The 21,633-nt window shown below is 44.0% G+C and overlaps 1 protein-coding gene across 1 annotated transcript in view; it reads right to left on the bottom strand.

Annotated features, from left to right (window-relative positions):
• Nucleotides 1-341: 341 nt before the first annotated feature.
• wat (waterproof) overlaps nucleotides 342-21,633 on the bottom strand; it is a 30,584-nt gene continuing 9,292 nt past the window's right edge. The window contains exons 2-10 of the mRNA XM_001358636.3: nucleotides 5,188-5,297; nucleotides 2,532-2,606; nucleotides 2,340-2,452; nucleotides 2,028-2,276; nucleotides 1,704-1,959; nucleotides 1,451-1,643; nucleotides 1,154-1,393; nucleotides 837-1,094; nucleotides 342-774 (exon numbers count right to left, since the gene is read on the bottom strand). Coding sequence (XP_001358673.2) covers nucleotides 684-774; nucleotides 837-1,094; nucleotides 1,154-1,393; nucleotides 1,451-1,643; nucleotides 1,704-1,959; nucleotides 2,028-2,276; nucleotides 2,340-2,452; nucleotides 2,532-2,606; nucleotides 5,188-5,269 — 1,557 coding nt within the window. The 5' untranslated portion in view covers nucleotides 5,270-5,297 and the 3' untranslated portion in view covers nucleotides 342-683. The remainder of the gene's footprint in view (nucleotides 775-836; nucleotides 1,095-1,153; nucleotides 1,394-1,450; nucleotides 1,644-1,703; nucleotides 1,960-2,027; nucleotides 2,277-2,339; nucleotides 2,453-2,531; nucleotides 2,607-5,187; nucleotides 5,298-21,633) is intronic.

Here is a 21,633-nt window from a genome sequence, read left to right as displayed (position 1 = left end):
GACGCCTGCAAATATGCAATAAAATATTCCGATATTAAGCTGGTGTGTAAATCAAACGAATCTTATTGTTTTCAATTTGCGCCACGAGTACTCGTTGCTGCCTTTTAGCCAAACGGATTAGACCTTCAGTCAATTGGGGAGAGCCTGATCCCCAAAAAAAGACCCCCATCAACAATCCATGCAGAACCGACTAACAGAAAGCTGCGGAATGAAACGTAGATGCGATCCAATAATATTAAGTATACGCGCTGTTGAGCAATTTATTGAGTTTGTATAATTCTTTAAAGAAATCTTTTGAAGTTCCATTTCACATTTCCATTCCCGTATATTAAAGCAAATTGTTTTTACATATCCCAAACAAAATGTGAAGCAGTTTTTATTGTGATCGATCGTCTAGATCCACATTACGAGTGCACAATCAACTCCAACGAATTTACATTAAGATACATACGTACGAACTAAGCTATACAAGGGTCGGATAAAGCGTTTCAAAGATATGACTAAGGGCATAAGGATATGTTACAAACATACATAGGTACATACAGCTACGACTAACAACTATTGCAGAAGATGAAACGGAATTGAAAGTGTTAGGGAACAAGGAAAGAAAGATTCACAAGGAGGAGGAGAGAAGTGAAAGACATGCCCTACAGTATTAATACATAAGAAAAAGTGTAGCGATCCTATAAGAAGATGAGCTTGATGAGGCCGTACAGTGCCCAGGCGACCAACGAATAGAAAACAGCCAGCGTGGTATAGTGCAGGACCTTCAATCTGAAAGGAAAGACAAACAGAATTAGAGAATGCAAACAGGAAGGAGCAATGGTAAGACCCACCTCTCGTATCGCTTGATGGACTCGGGAATATTGCTGGGATCATCCTTCACCACATAAAGGCGAAGCCCATAGAGACTGACGCGGAAGAGATTGGTCCAGTCCAAGTCGCGCATATCGAAGGCAAACAGCCGCTTGTCCCTCTCATCCAGCTTTGCGGAGAGACTCCTCACATTATCGTTGTCGAAGCGAAACTCATTTGAACTAAAGTACTTGAGGACATTGCTCAGCTTGTGGATCTTGCGATAGATCTTCATCATTCTAAGGGAAGACAGAGCGTAAGTCAAGAGACCCTCTAAAGAATCCTCTTAGGCACTTACCTTGGTTTCTTGCCAATGATCACCATAATGAAGTCCATGATCAGGGCGGGCAATGTGTGGTAGAAGAAGCAAAGTATGTGATACTGCCACATGTGTGGCACGATGGTGAAGCGCGGATACCATATGGACTTGCGCATCGGTATATCACAGCCATACTCAAAGCCATCCTCCATGTAACGCCTCCAACTCACCATGTTTTCCGCATCGGGGACATAGTTATAGATGGGCGGTGTCTCGTATCTGAGAAGGAGAGGATGTGAGATGCTTGATTGGAAAAATATTAGCATTACCACTCACTTGTTCCGCGCTATGTCCCAGGCACTGGCCAGCAGAGCATTCACACACATGTCCACCGGCACGATGTGCGCCTTGTTGTCCATATCACCGGTGAAGACGCGCAGAACGCCTGAGCCAATGCCCACAATGACGCCACAGGGTCCGTACATGTTGTCGATCCAACCGGTGACTGGTTCACGGTATGTGGTGATCACTGTAGAAGAAGGCAGACAGACGTTAGTATTTGAATGAATCATGAGGAATGATTGCTAACCTATGCCCGGCCTAAAGATCGTTACTGGCAGATTCTGTGCCGTCTGCTGCACCACATTCTCGGCCAGAACTTTGGTGAAGGTATACGTGTTCGGATAGCCCTGAATAATGGTTGGCGTCAGGGTATTCAGAGTGTGCTCGTCCAGGCATTCGCTCAGCTTGAAGGCATTCTCGCCGGTCATGGTGCCGCTGTAGAACTTCTCCTGGATGTGGCGCATGTTGCAGTGCGCAAATGCAGTGGAGACATGGACGAGGGCCTGTAGTGGTTCAGAGAGTAAGTATGAACGATCAGATATAGGAGAGGATAGAGCAGAGGAAGACCCACCTTAAGGTTGACAATCTCTTTGGCCAGCTTGATGATCTCCTTGGTGCCGTGGACATTGATGGCAATGGCCATTTTCAGCTTCTCATCGAACCGGACTGTGGCCGCACTGTGCAGAACAATGTTCACATTCTCCAGAATGGTCTCCCGCTCATCTGGACTGATACCCATTCCCGGCAGAGAGCAGTCCCCGTTGATGATTGTGATCTGGCAGCGATACTTGGGATTAACCTGTTTCATCTTGTCAAAGACCTAAGGGAAAATCAATGCAACGAATGAGGAAAAGGTGGTACAATTCGGCACTCAAACACTTACCGGATCATTAAACAGATCCTCAATGCGTGCGAATGCATCCTTGCCCTTTTTGGTGCGTATCAGCAAATATATTTGTCCCACCTCCGTGACGCGCAACAATTTCTCGATGATAACTGGGGGACAGAGAGGAAGGCTCTGGGCGATAAGTATAAGGAATTCCAGTCACGTACTCGGGAGTGGATGGGAACTTACTTTTGCCGAAGAATCCTGTGCCGCCAGTGAGGAATACGCCCTTGTCCTTGTAGAACATTTGCATGGGCGACTCGTCTGTACCACAAGTGGAAGTTTGCGTGGGGGAAGAGATCAATGCAAACAGTCATTAAACAATTAGCCAATTTAATGCGCATCATTGATGGGCCCTCCCACTCGGCAAAATCCTGCCCCTGTCCCAGCCCCATTCTCTGCCACAGGCCCTGCCCTGTCTGAGGGCTGAAGGCTGTTTGGTGTGGGTTCGATTCAGTTCAGTTTCCGTTCGGTTTGTTTGCCACCAACTTGAAGCGCCGTCACGAATTTAAATGCGCATCAAATGCCACTTGAATTGCGCATAATTCACGCCACACACAGACACACACTCACACAGAGATACGGAGGCGCACACAGAGAGACTGCCACTCGGAATAGTTGAGGGAGAGGCATGCGGCCGGAGGTTAGCTTCTAGCCTGCATTTTTGTCCAAAGTGCCAAAATGGCAACAACACTTGACGTTTCAACGTTGCCTGCCGATGGGTGCACACGCACCCCGATCCCCATCCACATGCCACATATATCACCCATCCATCTCGCCTATCCCCATCCCCACTCCCATCACCATAACCATACCCATACACATATCCATACCCATGCCCACATCGTTGTTTGCGGCGTCGGCATCGGTTGCTGCTGCCTGCCACTGCCTGCCACTTGCTGGGCCACTCATAAATATTTGCAAGTTAGCAGCTCGTCGAGCCATTCATCTATTGTCTAAAACGCACACAACCGCACACCGACACACACACTCTGGCACGCACACATCCACACAGCTGCTACATATGCTACACGTGTATTAATATGTACACTGGGCGAAAAACAATCATGGTGCTCCCATGAGCAAATATTTTCAATCCGAGATGGAGCTTCAAATTAGGGGATAATTAATAGCCATTGAGAGCACGTATCACCATCACAATGTATCACTATTGATTGTTCCTATGAATTAGAATGGTTTATTAATATTAAGATACTATCCCTCAAAACCAAATGAATAAACAGATCGATACAAGGTGGAACTATGTAATGGAACCAACCATTTCAGATGGTATCATCATTTTCATTACGTGTTTAATAACAGCTTTATTTTGATCTGGATAACTGGGTATTCTCATACAATCTTATTTGTCGAAACTATGAAGCTCCAGTATATCTCTTGACTGTTCTCCTTTTGGTTTCTCACAGTGTACCATGGCCCGTGCAGGACATTCCTCAATTGAATGGCATCTCATCTTGAAGATGCCCTGTTTAGACGCGGCCTTTGCCTGCGTCTAGAGATGCCTAATTGCCAATCGTCGGCGTAAATCACTGTCAGACAGTGCACAGGGACGCAGGATGCACCGACACACACCGACTCACACACACAATTGCCACTTGATAATTGCATAATAAATGCAACATTGTTGAGGAGATGCCGGCAGCCCTTCAAAGCCCCCTGCCCCCAGCAGCTCCCTGCAGCTAGCATCTCCAGCGTCAAGCATAACAAACACATTCACACAAATACAACTTGACACCTAGACCTGACACCAGCATTGGTGGCATGCCACCATTCCCTGGAAGCCAACGACGAAGCCGAAGCCTCAGCCGAAGCCCTGGCCTGAGGCCGCACTCAACCACAAGCACTTGGCCCGCTCACTCAAATGTTTTGTTTGCCTATGCTAATTGGCTTAAATGCAACTCAAGCGCACTTCGCCATCGCCTCGCATCGCCTCGCCTCGCATCGCATCGCCTCGCGTCGACTGGAAACTGAAACTGAAACTGAAAATGTGCCACCAACAGTGCGGACCCCCGTCCCCAGTCCCATCGCTGGCCCCCAAAGACAGCACTTCATGCCACACCATGCCCCACCATCCATCATTGTTTATGAACGCTGCGAAATTGAGCCTGGCCCCACTCGGAGTCGGGCCTGGAGTGTGGCATGGAGTGGAGTCGAGTGCGGCGTTTAAAGCTTTTTGAGCGCTTTGGGGCATTTGTTCAACGCTAACTCCAACACCAACAGTAACAGCAGCAACATCAGTAACAGCAGCAGCAGCAGCGGCGGCACCCATAACCAGCAGAGAAGGCTGCTTCGAGAGTCGCAACTCTTGATACCCTTAAAAAACGAGCAGCAGGAAGACATTAGTGCATCAGCCAATGCAATTATATCTTACAAATTATAGCTTGTTGAGGTTTAGTTTGAATATCTCATGAAACAAAAGCGTTTTCCATACAAAGACTTTTCCATTCCCATCTAGCTCTTGTTGTCTGTCACAAATAGCTCCTCAAAATCATATCACCCTCTTTGAGTGTACAGCAAGAGCGCATCCCCGCTTTGAGTGAATTGTCAACAATTGTTGTTGGCTCTTTGGATTTTGTGGGCTGCCGCGCTCAGACAAAAGTCTGTCACATAATTTGTCAATTTAAACCAAAAAAAAATTTGTTTTTAGCCACCCCGGCCCCTGCTCCTGCCACTCTCCATTCCGACACCCCCAGCTAATTTAATATTTCATAAAACACCTTTTTTGCGGTTGGGGATTTGTGTGTGTTTCGGAGGGGGTATTGCTCTTTAACCTGATCCTGTCTGGTCTCGTTAGGTCTGGTACGGGTACGGTCTGGTCACTCACCCTTCACGTCATTTATGAGCTGAGAGTGGTCTTCCAGTGTTTTCATGCCATTCATAATGTTCATTATTTTGGGATCATCCATCTTAAACGGATAATAATTTCAGGTTGATCTGCAAAGAACAAAAGAAGAACGTATTGAGTTTGGGGGCATACAAATTGGACAATTATCTGGAAACAAAAGTGTTTTGAAGGTATATTGATAGCTAAAGTCTTAAGGGCTTAAGGAACTTTAAAAATACAATAGAGTTATCTATTTTCATAGACAAAACTTACAACAGAAATCTAATAGTAATAATCCCAGGCAAACCTGCCTTGGGGAGCCACAGATAATCTCATAATTGAATAACCGAACACCCTTTTCCTTTTGACAGAAGTTTGGAGGAAAATGTTTTTCTAATTCGGAATAGTTGAATGGGAAATGCGAAATGCGAAAACCATAAAGCCAATTAGAAGGCGACCAAAACGGTCTCCGTGCGACTGTTTCTTGGCGACCAAAAATCAAATATAATATGTATATATGTAAGTAAATTTCGCTTCGGTAAAGCTCGAAATTTAATTAAAAGTTTTCAGAGAGCTGGGAAAACCAGGAAAAAGCTGGCAAAAGCAGCTCGGAGCGCCACTGAAATTTCTAATGAAGTGCCAGACGCACCTGTTGACAGAGCCCCCAAAAATGCGAAAGCAAAAGCAAAAAACGAAAACGAGAACGAAAAACGAGCAAAATATGAAACCGAAACCGAAATGGAAGTCAAACTCAAATAAAATTTAATAATAATCAAATTTAACATTTTTGAGCGGCGACTCGCAATGGAAAGGTGAATGAAACTATGCAAAAGTTGGGATAATTATAAATGAGTTAAGAATCTTTGAACTCGAGACTTGGACATAAATTAGCAACGAACCAAAAAATAAATGCTCATTTGCATCAAAAGTAATTTATGGAGCCTCGAAATTAACCCGTTTTCTGTTCGAGATTTCGTTTTCAAGTACAATACTACGCTTGAAACCTGTTACACACGAATTCCGATTCAATTCAATTTAATTTCAACCGAATCGTCGCCAGTTCGATGACTCTGTGCTGCGCTATTCTGTACAAAAGAAGTGCACAGCCAACCGAATGTGTAAAGTACTCGAACACACTAATAGTGATAATTACAACAATTCGCAGTACAACAAAGACTGAAGCTAAATGAATTAAGTTCTCGATTGCCAGGCCAGAGCCTCAGACGGACGACGCGTCGTCTCGGGACCCAGACACGGTTCCAGGCCCAAACGCAAATGACAAAGTAATCAAAGCTCGTCGGGCATTGTTCCGCAGCGAGATAAATATCTCGGCAAACAAAAGCAGCGAGGAAAGGCATATGGCGGTGCAGTGCGTTTCATCAGTGTAAGACAGTAGTCAGGGTAATGCGAAAAATAAACGTGTGATAATCGTTGCAATAAGTAATTTAATCACTTTTATGAACGTTATCCAATGATATGTCATGATTATTGTAATATAAACTTCATAACTCTTGTAAAAGATGAAAAACGTATACTTAATGCTTAATAAATTACTTTATTTATGTTGATTTATTAATACAGTGCTTCAAATGTAGGATAAATTACTTTATTCGAGCTTAAGACCTTATTTGGAAAATGTATTCACGGCGATAATTGAATTATGACAATAATCGAGCTAGAACGGCTTTTAGCTATTTGCTGATTAACTCAAACATTCTAGTGATAATTTACTTAATTCGCTAACCATTGATTAATTTGGTGAACTTTGGGCACCAAATAATGGATCATATTGGTTAATTTGATTATATTATATATTATAATAAAACTCTAGCCTAGTCTAATTATTGTTAAATTGTTGTGAAATAAAAACTTTTCTTGATTTTCGTTTAAATTCTTGGTGGCCAACTGTTACGATATATGGGTTTTAGCCTCTATAACTTAGTTAACTTCTCTTATTAGATTATTCGTTCTAATCTCAAACAAACCTTTTACACACCTCAATAACACGTTCAAGCAATGATTTTATTCGCTGGACACATTTTTACCAGATAGCTTTATACTCCATTATTTTAAGCTTTTCACAAACTCAATTAAATACTCATTACGCAGCGCTTTATATTTGCGGGTCGCACTGTTTGCCATTTACTGGCTGCGAAAACAAACAACAACTGTCCCATGGAACAATGGGAGAAAGAAAAACAACGAAAAGCCCTGCCAAAAAGAAAGGGACATCTAAAGAGCAAACAAAAGAGAGAGAAAGAGCGAGAGAGAGAGAGAGCTCAGGTACGAGTGTCTGTAAATTGGATGCGAAAATGGAAATTAAATAATTTTGTGCAAGTCAATGTCTCGCACAATTAACCCATATTTGCCATATTTGCAATTGAAAACCGAACACAGTGGCACTGGCACTGGCTCTGGCACTGGCAGCTGGCACCTGGCACCCACCCCTTAACCCCTCGGTACGAGTATTGCAGCGTGTTGCATTTCACACCAATTGAGAAGCTTTTACACTGCTTGCGCCTGGCTCGGCGCTCACTCAGTCGAATGAATGACGAAAGCAACGCAGTGCAATGAAATGGGAGGCGAGGCAGAGAGGTGCTGGCAAAGAGAGGGAGAAGGCGAAGAGTCGGCTGCAAAGAGGAGCGGAAGAGGAGGGCAGAGCAGAAGGCAGTGCGGTAAAAGAGACACTTAGTTAGTTGGGCAGCTTGCCAAGCTCCATCCAACCGACTGACTGACTCGCCGCTCCCGGACACCCGGCCACCCGGCCACCCGTCCACCCGGCCACCCTGACTCATTTCCCCGACCCACGTCGTATATGGCTAACTACTGGCAATGTCGGCCAAAAAGCCACTGCAGCTGATTGCACCACGTTGGCGACCACAGTAGCTGCCACCGGCGATGCCACCGCCAGCGCGGAGTCAGTCAGTCATTCCAGTCCAGTCGTCAGTCCAGAATGACGGCAGCCAGTGCTCTACAAGAGGTGCACAGCACTCTGCCCCCTCCGTCCACAAATACGCACTGAATGAACCTTCGTCGGTGGTGGCGGGAGCAGGGGCAGTGACTTTGTAGACGAATTTATACATTGTTTAAGTATCAGCCACAGATACTGCTCCTCTTTGCTCCCTGCACCCCATTGGCGTTGCCCGTTGTCGACACCGAAACTCCATCGTCAATGCACATCGAAGCGCAGCTAATTGAAACAGTACGGCACAGTGGGTCAAGGTAGGGCAATACGTGGATGAAAGTTCTGTGCTCCAGAAGGCACAAAAATGGTACAAAAATGTACGAATAGTTTTTCCTTTTAACTCTTTCGATAATCCCAGTTGCTGATAGAGTTGATTCCACTGTTCGACTCGATTCGATGTTGCCACTTCTGGTAGTTCTTTTACTTTTGGCGCTTGTTTGCGTGCGGTGCACGAAGCCGCCGGCTACCCGGCCTGCTGCTGCCCCAAAAACAGCAACAACAGCAACAACAACAGAAACTTTTTGGGGGGGAACAATGGACTGAAAAACAAAAGTATGAACCACAACAATAACAGCGGCCGCAGAGCCAGCAGCGGCAACAGCGGGGGGCAGTGTCTGTTGGCAATGCAACAGCATTGCAACAGCAGCGGCAGCAACAGCTACGCGGCGGCAACAATGAGAATAACTCGGGGTTTGGGATGCCTGCACCACTTCAATGGAGCACCACGCGGCTCTGCCAACCACCTCCAACCATCCTGCAGCCGTACACGGTGCAACCATGCAACCGAATGGGAATCAAAAATGCCAAGCCCTCTCGTCGAACACTTTTGACGAGGCTCATTCGCTTTGAATTTTATTTAATGCCTTTGTAATAAAGTGTAAAATGGCGAAAAAGTGCAAACAACGGCGAGAAATGCTAAGAGGAAGTGCCCCAAGAGGAAGCTGAAGAGGAGCTGGCTGTGCATAATATCCAGAACAACATCATCATCATCAGCATCACCATTATCGGAGGACCATGACCAGGAAGAGGAGCCAGCCCCAGGAAGAGGGACCACCGCGGATGCAGGGAGTTCGAATAAGTAAGAACTGCGGCCAGACACCAGTGGCCACATTAAAAGAAGAAGAAATAATTAACAGCAACAGTTTGAAAGTCCATAAAATGAAAATGGTCGAGCATTGCCAACACTGCCATCACCATGGCCGTAGATTCCACCATCGAACCCCACCCCACTCCTATGTCCGTCCACCTTCCAGCGCCATTCCACCCCCAGTCATTGGCATCACCATTACCCGGCGTCGCCATCGCAACCGCCGCGACCACCGCATGTGCCATACAACTTCCGACTTCCGCTTGGCTTTGCCTGGGTCTGGGTCTGGGTCTGTGTCCGTCCTGCACTGCTCTGCCCTACCCTCTGACTGGTACTCCGGTGTGGACTACTGTGTGGACTCTGGCCCGCCTCTGTTTGCCATACCCTTTTCGATAAGTGGGCATAGTCACTCAATCGTTATGTCCTACCTGTTTGCATTTATACTCGGTATTTGATTAGCTAACAACTAATGAAAGTTTGTTTGGCACTTGAAAGATCACTTGATTCCGATCATACGATTTCCTGAAATAACGATCGATGTATTTGCACGATAAGTCATCGACATCTACAATCATCTACGCATCAGTTAAAGAACATACGATCATTGATAGGATTTCTATCTATCATTCAGTAAAAAATGAAATAGATTCACTTTTCAGAGTATCCGAAGTTCATTGAATTTTGTGGGATCCTCTCCTGTTTCCATTCATCGCTATTTGTTGATGTGGCTGTTGTTATAGTTGGTGTTGTTGTTGTTGTTGTTGCTGTTGTCACTGGGATGACACACAAGCAAAGAGTCGGTGCGAAAAATGTTCGTTAAATCTATTAAAAGATAATTACGTGAAGACAAATGGACGGGCAGCAGGAGAGAGCTCTCTCCCAGCACCACGGGGTGTACGAGTATCTTTGTGCTAGTCCCAGAACCAGCACCAGCAGCAGCAGCAGGAGCAGCAGCAGGAGCAGCAGCCCCAGTGGCATTGCCAGTGTCCGTTCGTTCACCAAGCCATACCGTATCCGTATCTCTCTGTCGGTGTCCGTATCGGGCTCCCTGTCTGCCTCTGCGGTGGCTGCCACTGCCACAGCAGCCATACATACACATGTATGTAGGAGTACGTTATTATTATTCGAGTTCGTTGATACGATAACGCTAATGGATATGGATATTGATTATAGTTTTTATGTCTCTCATGCATCGTTGCTGTTGTGGTTTGCTGCTCCAGCTACTGTCTGCCATCGGAGAACCCCATCCCCATCCCCTTCCCACTCCCCGTCCCCGTCCCCGTACCGACTCCACCATCGGAGGCTGTTCTGGGCTGGTGGTAATGATAATTTTGATTATATTGATGCGTCATTTTATGAGCCGCAATGGTATTGAAATTGAGTGGTCTGTGACAGCGTCTAGTTTATGGCAGCTCCATTATGGCACATCCATTCAGCTAAGCCATTCATGAGGCGCCCCCTATTCATATTGAATCTCAATTAACAGCTGCTCAAATGAATCTCTTTGTGGTGCTGTGGGATGGGTGTGCGAATGGGGCTATTCAGTATCTAATGAGTCCAAGAGACCAGGCTCCTTTCAGACTCAATTATGCAGGGATTTGTGAGCAGAGAGACGGCAGTAGGGAGCAGGGAGCAGGGAGCATTATGCGCTTCTTGGCAACACTTCCTACCCTTCAACCTTTGGCCAGGGTGTGTGCACAGCCACTTAGTGGGTCAACAGTAGTACGACTACTAGTAATTGCATTCGATGGGAAGCTGGTAGCTGGTATGTGGCTGGTATTGTTGTTTGCGCGCTGCGCGTCTTAACGACTTTATCTAACGTCCAATGTTTGCATGGAACACACTTGCAAGTTCTTTACAATCCTCCCTCCTCCCCTCCGCTCTCTTGGAAATGCTAATTAAACGTATCTCTTAGCGGAACGTGTGCGAACTTGTAATTTCCAATTAGGAGTACGAATATTACACAAGTGACAAACATTTGCGGCAATTAAATTAATGAAACTTTTGCCGGGAGACTACGTGTCTCCGATCTTGTGGCGATGTCTGACAGGGGAGGACCCTTGACTCTCTTATCACTTGTCATCTTTCCGCCTGAAGCGCTGCGCATGCGTTGGTGGCATGCGGCATGTGGCATGTGGCAGAGCCATCTACTACTCACATCACCATTACCTCCCTAATCCCACCCGAAAACCCAACCAGAGTCCACTCTCGACACACCTGAGCTGCTGGCCAAGTTGAGCGTTTAACCAAATAGTTTTGGTTATGGCCAAGTGTGTGTGTGTCCGTGTGTGCGTGTGCGGATGGCCATAACGCATATGTATTGGCCAGACAAATACGAATATTGCCAAGAAATTGCCTCATATTCACATGGCCATAACAGCAATCAAAGCCAAATTGAATAGGCAAATTACCAATCCTCATCTACTCAATGGGGGCGAGGTGGGCGTGGGGGCGGAGATGGGGTGCCAAGTGTAATTCGCCTTGGGGAAAATATTCGTATTCGGGTTACGAATGCAGTTCACTGACAGGACGACCCTTGGGGCTCTTTTCAGTAGAACTTTAAGTCTAATCGAATATTATGGTTCAATTGAATTGGAAAATTATGTGCGATGACAGACATCTGAGATATGTAATCATAATTATCATATATGAATTTCAAATGCCCACATTTACTGCGCTCTGGACCGAAAAATTATGAAAACAATGCCAGTAATGGGAGTGAGAAGGGAGTTATTTTCGAGAGTGGAAATATTTATCAAATCAATATTGATTTAATTTGATTCATTCCATGACCGATTTGCCTCCTTATAAGCTCCCGAGAAACAGCCGTCATCTGTAACTATCTTTAGTAGAACTTATGAATGGGGGGTCTTAACTAAAACACTCTTTTTAGAATGAAGCACATTTCAACGAGGGACCGATGAAGCTGTCCCTATAAATCATTGCGAACTTTGCCATAAGGACATTCACTTTTCAGGGGCTTTCCTTTCAATGAACTCGGGACAACAATAACTCTTGTGGTAACAATAACGTATGCTAACATAAAGGACCAACACCCAACCCTCTGCGAGTATGTGCCGGAGCTTATAAAAAATACAAACTTTACCAATAGCTCATAAGTGTCAGATGCGCTTCGAAGAGAAATTGAATGAACATTGAATATCGCTCTACCTAATAGAAAAAATTCCTTTCAATTTATTGCATTTCTTTGGCCATAAGTGGATATAATCGAATCCCTTTATTTTTAATGTCCTCAATGCAGGGATTTTTTTATATATTTGTATATGTAATAATAAAATTACAAGGCAGTATGGTTTACCGGGACACTGGCATGCAATATTTAATCCAATGTTAGTTTTACCCAATTATTATGTTTCGTTCACTGAATTGAATTCTTATTTAATAAATGCTAATTAATTTCCATTATGATATATTTTAATATGATTTCATTTTGGCTTCCGCTAACAATGAATATATACGGTTAATTTAAATTTACATAAAACAAACAACAAGCCCTGACATGAATATTATTAAATTTTTATTGAATTTCCATGAACATTTCGATTTCTAAATCAATTTCAATTGTTTGTCGCCCCATTATTACACCTGTTTATTTATGGCTAGTTTCCAGTCAAAAACAAAAAAAAATTGTAAAAAAACTTAAGCAGGCACACATTCACCCACACCCACACACACACATGGACCCTTGCATGTACAAATTGTAATTACATAATTCGCTCATTATCAATGACAACAACAATTACAGCAACACGACATTACAAAATCGCCGTAAAACAGAAAGAAAAAAAAAACCGAAACGAAACGAAACCAAACGAAAAGCGAACCGGAGTCATAAAAACTATATACAAATAAATTAAATGCGCTCCGCTATAATTTATATTAATTAATCGGTTCATTTTTTTCCTTCGCTTGCAGTTTTATACCCTTCCAATGGGTATGTTTTGTCCTCTCCAGAAAATCCAGAATAATTTAAAATGCATTTATTTTTTAAAATGAGATTGTCATTACGGCGAAGAGCAGCGAAGGGATAGCTTCAACCGATCTGTAAGGGTATCATAACCTTCGGCCTTATAGAGTGCTTTCCTTTCCTTTGTGGCTCGCTCCCTCATTTTTGTTGCTGCCATAATAATCGTGGAAATCACGCCAGAAATCAATGCAACAACAATTGCCGGCATGTAATGCACAATTGGCAGTGGCAACAGCAACAGCAGCGGCAGTGGCAACAGCAGCAGCAACAACAAAAATGGCAACAAATAAAACTTCTGCAAAAACAAATTTATGCGCTAATAAATAAGCAAACATTTAAATCGTTTTCAATTGCCATCTCCCTCGCCCTCTCCTCCCCTCTCTGCCATTACTTTCCCTCTCTGCTCCGATTTGTGTAATTTATAATTGAATATAATTTGAAATTTTTTTGCGGATCAAACGAGTACTCTTACGATTACATACTCGTATATCTCCATGGAATATGATATTTTTCAATTAAATCAAAACAAAAGCCATGCAAACTACGTTCTGACATGAAAATGCAGTCCTCTGATGAGAGACATCAATGGAGGGAGCACGCGAATGGCGACTGTCAGATGCAGACTAGGTTCTAGCAGAAGTGAAGTTATGTGAACTCCTCAGAGATGTGTGCATTCCCTAATAATTCCATAATTTGGTAGAAGATGCTATTCAGCAGGCGGCCACATCTTCTATTCTGTTCAATTCCACTTCTAGAACACATTTATACCTAAACCCTTTCTTTTTACACACCTCGTCACAAATTCAGCATACCCTTCCACGCTCACCAGCTCCAGGGCATTGTGAGGGTGAGAAATCATAATGGAAATTCTTTGCAAATTGAAATTGCAGCCACTTGAGCGTCAAGAAGAGGCATGGGACATGGCCCGAAACTGAAGTGAGAGCCGTAGTGAGGGGGGCGTGGCCAGGGCCAAAACCGACAGCGGAAGGCAGGAAGGAAGGCAGTTCCGGGGGGACAAACAGTTAAGAAATCACGTCATAAACGCGCCGAGCACGAATTATTTACAAAGCACGCGAAAGCCTAAAAGAAGGCCTCACCCCCAATAAAATAACAATAAACTATGCTCCAAAGCCCTCCAGACGGGATGGAGGCGGCTCTGGGCATGGTTTGGGTAATAAGCGGAGCTAAGTGGGCGCAGAGTGGGTGGGGAGTGGGTGAAGAGTGGGTGGAGCAGGCCCTGGCAAGCTATAAAAACAGAACAACAAAAGAACAAGAACAACAAGCCGCAGCGGCATAAACAATTGTGTTACAAATACGACTACAAATGCATAAAGCAGCGACAAAGTCGGCATCCCCTAGCCCTTAGCCCAACCCCTAGCTCCTAGGACACCACCCAACCCTGCAACAACAAAGGGGAGCAACAAATGTCGTCTCTTATAGACGATTATTTATTGTTAACGATTTATATTTGTTGTTTGTGCTGCTGCCACAGCTGCCTTTGCGCCCGCCTCCACCTCCGCCTCTGCCACTGGCGCTGCTGGAAAAGCTCACATTTCAAAGCTGCGGCACTCGTACGTGCAACTGTGTGAGTGCGGCACCAGATTGCAAGCTCCTCCATTCGTTGTTGCCTCTGCGATTGAGCCTGATTGCCGGCTCAAGTGTCGGTCGCGTCACACGGGGCGTATGCGTGTCGAATGGGTGGCAGTAGGAGTAGCAGTACTAGTGGGTGTGGAAGGGGATGTGAGTCCCGGTGGATGGCCTGGGTGTGGCCAGCCATTTAGTGTTGAACACATTGGTCCCTGCCAACTTTTGAAGTAATTGTTTAATATTCTGTTTGGACTGTTAACAAAGGTGGGCGTTTAATTGATGTTTGTTCAGGGCGGCAATACGCGTGGCAAGTTGCAGATGAAACAGATGTACATAAGTGTGGTTTCCATTGAAAGATGTCTGATTCCCTGATAGCCTTCTTTGTCGTAATATCACTTGCTGTTTGGGCACTTCTATAAGGAAGACTTTCTTCGACTGATCTACTTATGGATCTACCTAACACTGGCCGGCTCTAATTTCTCCATTATTCATATCAATCTGATTAAGTACTCGTCTATCAATGTTCCTGTTTAGATATTTCCCAGAGATCCCCCCAGTCGCTAGTGATTAACCGATTGATCGATCAACCTGTTCGCATCACTGGCTGTCGGCTCACCCCACTGCTTGGCATCACTGGCTTAGCTGCGCTGCTCTTCAACTCCAGAGCGGTTTGGTTTGGCCATCAGCCGCAAGTGCTATAGCTTGTGTTCCCACACGTCGCGAGCAGGCAGCAACATTCTTCTTCGTCAACTATGCGGCATGTCTGACAGCAATGAGTGCTTAACACGTACAAGAGCTTTTGTTCGATACCCACTGATGATGCTGTAGTTGGTGTTTGTAGCTGCTATTGTTGTTGTCTTTGTTGCTCATTTGCCACTTTATCTTGGCATTGTGCATGTTATTTAGTGAGGGCTTCACTGTTGCCTCACGAGCTTCCTTCGGAATCAATGTGTCTCCTCACACACAGCATCTGTGTGCTGTGTGTCTGTTTATCTGTAAATGTATCTGTATCTGTTGCTCGACAGATCTGTCTCTCTGTCCCTCTGTGTGTGTGTGGGTGTGGGTGCGGGTGTCACTGTGCGTGCACATTGTTTTGTGTGTGACAAATTTTCGTAGGAAATCATTTGCTATGCTCTGTTAAACGATGACTTCTTTATGTCTTTTTCTTTCTCTCTCTGTCTCTGAGTGGGAGTGTACGCCCTCATTCATTGGGTGTACACTGTACAGCCTCGAGCTTTAGTTACCCCCAAAATCCAGCCCAGAACGAACCAATCTAAGAAACACAAGAAGAAGATGAACAATAACCGACCCACTGACCCGCACACAAAGTAGCACAAAGATGTTTTAGTGTTCTCTCGTTGTTGCTACAATTTGTTCATTACTTTTTATCACTAGTAGTCCTCTCAGACACCAACTGACCAACTGGCTGACATGGATGGTAGGGTGTGGGGGTGGACTGACCTTTGCCCTCGAAGCGAGAAAGCGAAATTGTTGCCCCTTTTTTTTCGGTCTCATCCATTGTACTTCTATTGCTTTTGCAGTGATTTTTCCCCATTGTTAATTCCTCTGATTGCTGTGGCCGTTGTTGCCCCAAAACTGACCCATACTGGGGGTGCGGCAACAACAGCAACATCCCGAGGCACGCAACATTGCAAAATTGTGTCTGGTCGTGGCCACAAGCCATTCCCCCAAACATATAATTATGTATTGTGGATAATACTGAAACCACACATGCACTCAGGCCCCATTCCGCTGGATCCGCTCTGACCCATTCCATCCTCAAACCGAAAGCCGGACCCCAAAAACCGAAACCCCAACTGTGGTGGATTCCAGCTCCATCACCAACTCCTGCTCCGTGCGCCAGCCGCTGGCTAAATGTATTTTTCCTCATTTTTATGCTGCCCACAAATTGCATTCAATTTATTTTGCTTGTTGCAAATCAAAAATCTCCATAAAGCAAAATGTTTCCTCCGCAATGTTTGTGGACTGCATGAAAATGTTAAACATCGCATAAAAGTTATTACTTCTTTTATTTCAAATGCAAACAATGTTCCCATCCAAATCTGTTGCTCCGCCTCCAGTTCCTGGTCCTGCCGGGAGGGTGAAGGTTCTGCGAGATACATTTGTTTATTGCATTTAAATTGAGTATGTTTTTCATGGGGGTTTCACGGGGGTTTTCGAGTATTTGTATAAAGGGGTACTGGTACGGACTGTTGCTTTTTATGATTCCGCAATTTGGTATTCGCGTAACTTTGTTTTATTAGTTTTTAAATACCTCTTCATTTCGAGAAATTCTTAATGCATTATTAAATGAGTCATAATTTACAATGTTTGGGTTACCTAAATACCTAATATTCATGGTAATAAGCCACTTATTTATATTCATATTTTAGACATTGTATGGATAATTGGTTGTAATACTTGTAAAGTCGTATAAGTTCTGACTGACAGTTCAGGAACAAAAGAAAGGAATTACAATAAGCTCTCACTCGGAACTCTACACAAAAGTATTACTGTGCAACTAAAGCCCTAAATAACTAGTAAATATTGATGGGAATTACCACAATATTCTGTACATTTTTCGCTTTTAGAATACACACTTGGAATTTGGGAAGGACGCTGCCAAATGAAAGACAAAAGAATTTCCGAGAAGAAAGACGGAATATGTTACATATTGTTATTAAATTCTTGCTCATGAAAAGAACAATGGAGCGGGGAAATGCTGGAAACGAGTGGCTCATGATTTGTGAAATATTTCCCGGAAACTTCTCCCCCCCAACAGCTCCCCTCAAAACTTCTGCTCTCAAATTGGAGTGAACTGAGTCGCCGAACTACAAGTATTTTCATCTTCATTTAATTCATTTGGAATGGCCTTACGCTCTGATAAAAACCCAACAATTTTAAAGCCCGTAAATGCAATGAAAATTCGGTGTGGATGTGGATTATGCATATCAAGTGGCAAAGTGGCAATGCTTTTGTTTATGACCAACCACTTGGGACCCTCCGCAATCGGCCATCTACATTATAACGTAATAAACCGCACAACACAGACAGTGTGGAGGGAGGGAGATGGAGATGCTGGAGGGTGTTGACCTGGTCGAAACTGAAATAAAGCAGATTTTTCAATCAGAAACAATTTCTGTGGGGGGGAGAACGCCTGCAGAGATGCAGATCGGATCAATTTAGAGCCGCCTTGCTTTTACGAATGTGTGTGCCTGTGCGAGTGTTTGTTTATTTTTTAATAAATACTTAAGTATAAACCGGATATTTCAATATCCTGGCCAGTGGCTGTACCTCTTCCCCCGACACCCACACACCCGAGAGAGAGAAAGGAAAATGCTTTTGCGTATTTGCATAAGAAAAACTAAGTTGAACCAAAATCAATGATTGTACACTCCCCCCTTGGCCACCAACGCTACGGTCCTGAAACACTGGTGGCATAGAGGATGAATAAGGGCTTGAGGGAGGAGCTCTGGTCGCTTTCATATTATTACTTTATGGTTGCCTCCAGTTATGCATACTATAACCATAAATATGCTCCAATGGAGCCAAAGTCAGCTAACAACAAGAAGGAACGACCAACATTTGGGGTACGAAGATTACGATACCCTTAAGGATCGATCGTTTCTAAGGAAAGGAGTGCAGTTTTTTCTTCAAGAGTGTTTATGATAAAGGAATGAACACTTTTTCCAAAAATTCGTTGAATTATCCTTAGAAACAAGTTAGTGACGTTAGGATTTACGATATTCCTATTTATATTATATTATGTGGAGAAAGTAAATAGGTGTCCAACAAAAACAAAATCCAAATACGAAAACCCAAAGCCCCTAAGCAAAATCCTATTATCCTCTGCAGAGTATCACAAGTCCTGGACCAGGGCCTGAGCTGAAGCAGCATCGAGTATAGAGGCTAGGGGGATAATATTTTGTGTTTGTATTAATGCATCCCGCATACATATTTATACTATAACTCAGAACAATAAATAGTAAAAGCTGGATTATGATTAAATCGATTACATGGGGAGCTAGCGTTAGCCAAACATTCGTTACGCTCTGAGTATTCGGTATTTGGCATTCGCATGATGCCTGCAGTGGGCCCAGAGATATGCCACGCCGCCACGCTTGTTTATCGATTGCAGCCAGGAAAAAAAACAATCAAAGGGAGGCATAAAGACATCAGGAAAAAAGGAAAAGAGCGCAAGAAAGCCATAAAAATGAGTCTATGACGGGATACATATTCATAAATGCAAACAAATTTATATGTATTACGAGCACACTCGGAAGCAGAATCGTATAGAAGTAAGGGAATATACTATTGGACGAGTATGTGCGGGGCAGTATATGTACAAATGTACAAAATAAATACGCAGCATTCGGTTTTCATAACTGAATTGCATGCCCGATTGAATGACGAATGGAAATTGAATGAATCCCCCAGCCAAATGCAATTGAAGATGGAAATGGAAATGGCCATGGACCCATGGACACGGACACGGACACGGTCACAGTCACGGACGTGGCAAGGTCCCCACTCAGACTCGCTCCCAGGGGGCCCGTCCGAATTTGCGTGCCTTTGGCGGCCCTTTTTTTATTAAAGCTGATATATTAACTTTATCCCCCACTCAACGTTTATGCGCGGCAGCTATAAATCTGATTTTAAAGTTATCGAATATTCATTTCAACGAACGCACCGGCGAGCGAGCGGGCGCCACAGAGTGCATTTTTGAAGAGATTGCAAACCCCTTCGCGCTCCTCGAGGGTCCTTGATAGTGCATTTATGCAACGCTGATGGGAGTGAGGTGTTATCGAATATTCGTTTGAGCTAAAAAAGAGCACTTAAAGCCCCTTGATGTTAGCCTCTTTGCTGAGCGGATAAAAAACATAACTGCAAAAATGATTAACTGTTAGTTGGCCGTTTAAGGCAATCGATGGAGCGTGCTTCGGATTAAATCAGATATCCTTTGGAAGTACAACGAAAGTGGGTGTAAACATCACTCATTTGAGCAGCGGCCACTCTCATTATTAGCTTGAAAAAATCCTTTATAAACAGCTAGTTGTAAAACCTGGTTGCAAATTACTTTGCCTTGAATACTGAATACATCAATGAATAAAATGTAAACAAAATGTAAATGCTAATCGATTCTAGTTTTATTTTTCTATTATGTTAAGTTCTGTGGAAATTTTCTACTACGATTAATAGCAGTTCGCGTACGAGTAACATCGATCAAAACAAGTACAAGAATCACATAAACTTCCTTTTTTAGCTACGTATTCTTATATGAGCATCCGGTTTCTCGATGTCAACATTAATTATTTCTAAATGTGGGCTGAGTGGACGGGTTTCTGGGCGACTTTATCTCAATATCGATTGAGATACTGCAGAAGTCTCAATCGATTGAGTCAGACTGCCCTTGAGGGACACGGGGCACTTCCACTACTACTACTTTAAAAGAGATTCTTGAATGCATAAAAGTTGCATATTACTTATATATTCCACAATAAGAAACCTCACACCTCGTAAACGTGCATTGAAATCGAGTTTTCGCTTTGCCTATCTAAATAGATGCAACCTTAAGAGCGGCCTCAACAGCTCTAATCACTTTCAATGTTCTCTATTAACTACTTGAAACGAAACCGGCCACAAAACACCAGATTCAGAGTTGGTGAAGTGTTAATTGAAGCCAACCGATACGATACTCGCAGAGACCGATTCAAGAGCAATTTCATAAGTAAGTTCAATGTTAAGGCACTTAAGAGTTGTTAATTGCCGGACAGACCAGCCCAGACCCAGACCCAGACCCAGACCCAGACCCAGACCCAGCCTGATGCAGCAGTTACTTTCATAGTTTGTTGGTTAGTGGGTTCGGTGGGCCATTAATAGAATCTTGGACAAGAAATTTACCAATTAAAAGTCACGATGATAATCGCAGAAACTAGTTAATCATCATCATCATTAACAGTGGCAGTATCAGCATCAGCCTCAGCATCAGCATCAGCCTCAGCTCTGGCTTAGCCTTAGCTCCATCATCCATGTTGTCGTTGTCGTTGCCGTTTCGGTTGATAACTTTTCGCACTTGGCCAAACTTCCGCAGAAGGCGAAACGAAACTTTCATTGAACAAGACTTCGGAATGGAGACGCCCCGTCTCGTCTCGCCTTGCCTCGAGTTGAGTTCAAAAACTTCAATTAGCATTAATCTTGTTGACAAAATTTGTTTGTGCAAATCAACAGAACAACAAAGACTGTGGCAGTGGCAACAACAAAATTTAGAAGCAAAAACATTGTGTATGCAGATACAAATACATATATTTATAGAATGCTGCTATTAAAGCATCGATTCTGTCGATGATTTCTGGCGTGGCACCTCCTTTCACTCGACATCCCAGCCAACAGCCTTGTGGCAAGCTGCCCATGATAGTGGCTCTCACTTCGGCTCTGGCTGTGGCTGTGGCTGTTGCTGTGGCACACTCTGGTCTCTGGTTTTTGTGGTCCTTCCTGCACTCCTTGATTTTATGATTTTCCATCATGTCCGCAATCTAGTGCGAGTATGACTGCATGCAGTACACTGGCAGGGGGTATCATGGTTTCGCATTCGTACTACATATAAGCCATCCATGAAGTAGGTTCTCCCCCACTCTTGAAGGGTATGCGCAGCTTCGTCCTCCCGGTGGTATGCTCTCCTTTATTGTTTTTGTGTTGATTTTATTTTATTCCATTTTATATTATTTTATTCGGTCTTCTTTTTTGTCGGCTACTCGTGGTGGAATCAGTGGACCCGAGGCACTTTGCATATCGATATGATCGGCATGTTATCCGCTCTGG

This window comes from Drosophila pseudoobscura, chromosome 2, assembly GCF_009870125.1.
Source record: "Drosophila pseudoobscura strain MV-25-SWS-2005 chromosome 2, UCI_Dpse_MV25, whole genome shotgun sequence".
In the NCBI taxonomy this organism is placed as follows: Eukaryota; Metazoa; Arthropoda; class Insecta; order Diptera; family Drosophilidae; genus Drosophila; species Drosophila pseudoobscura.
Note: the sequence above shows the minus strand (reverse complement) of the source record. Positions and strands in the feature narration are given on the sequence as shown.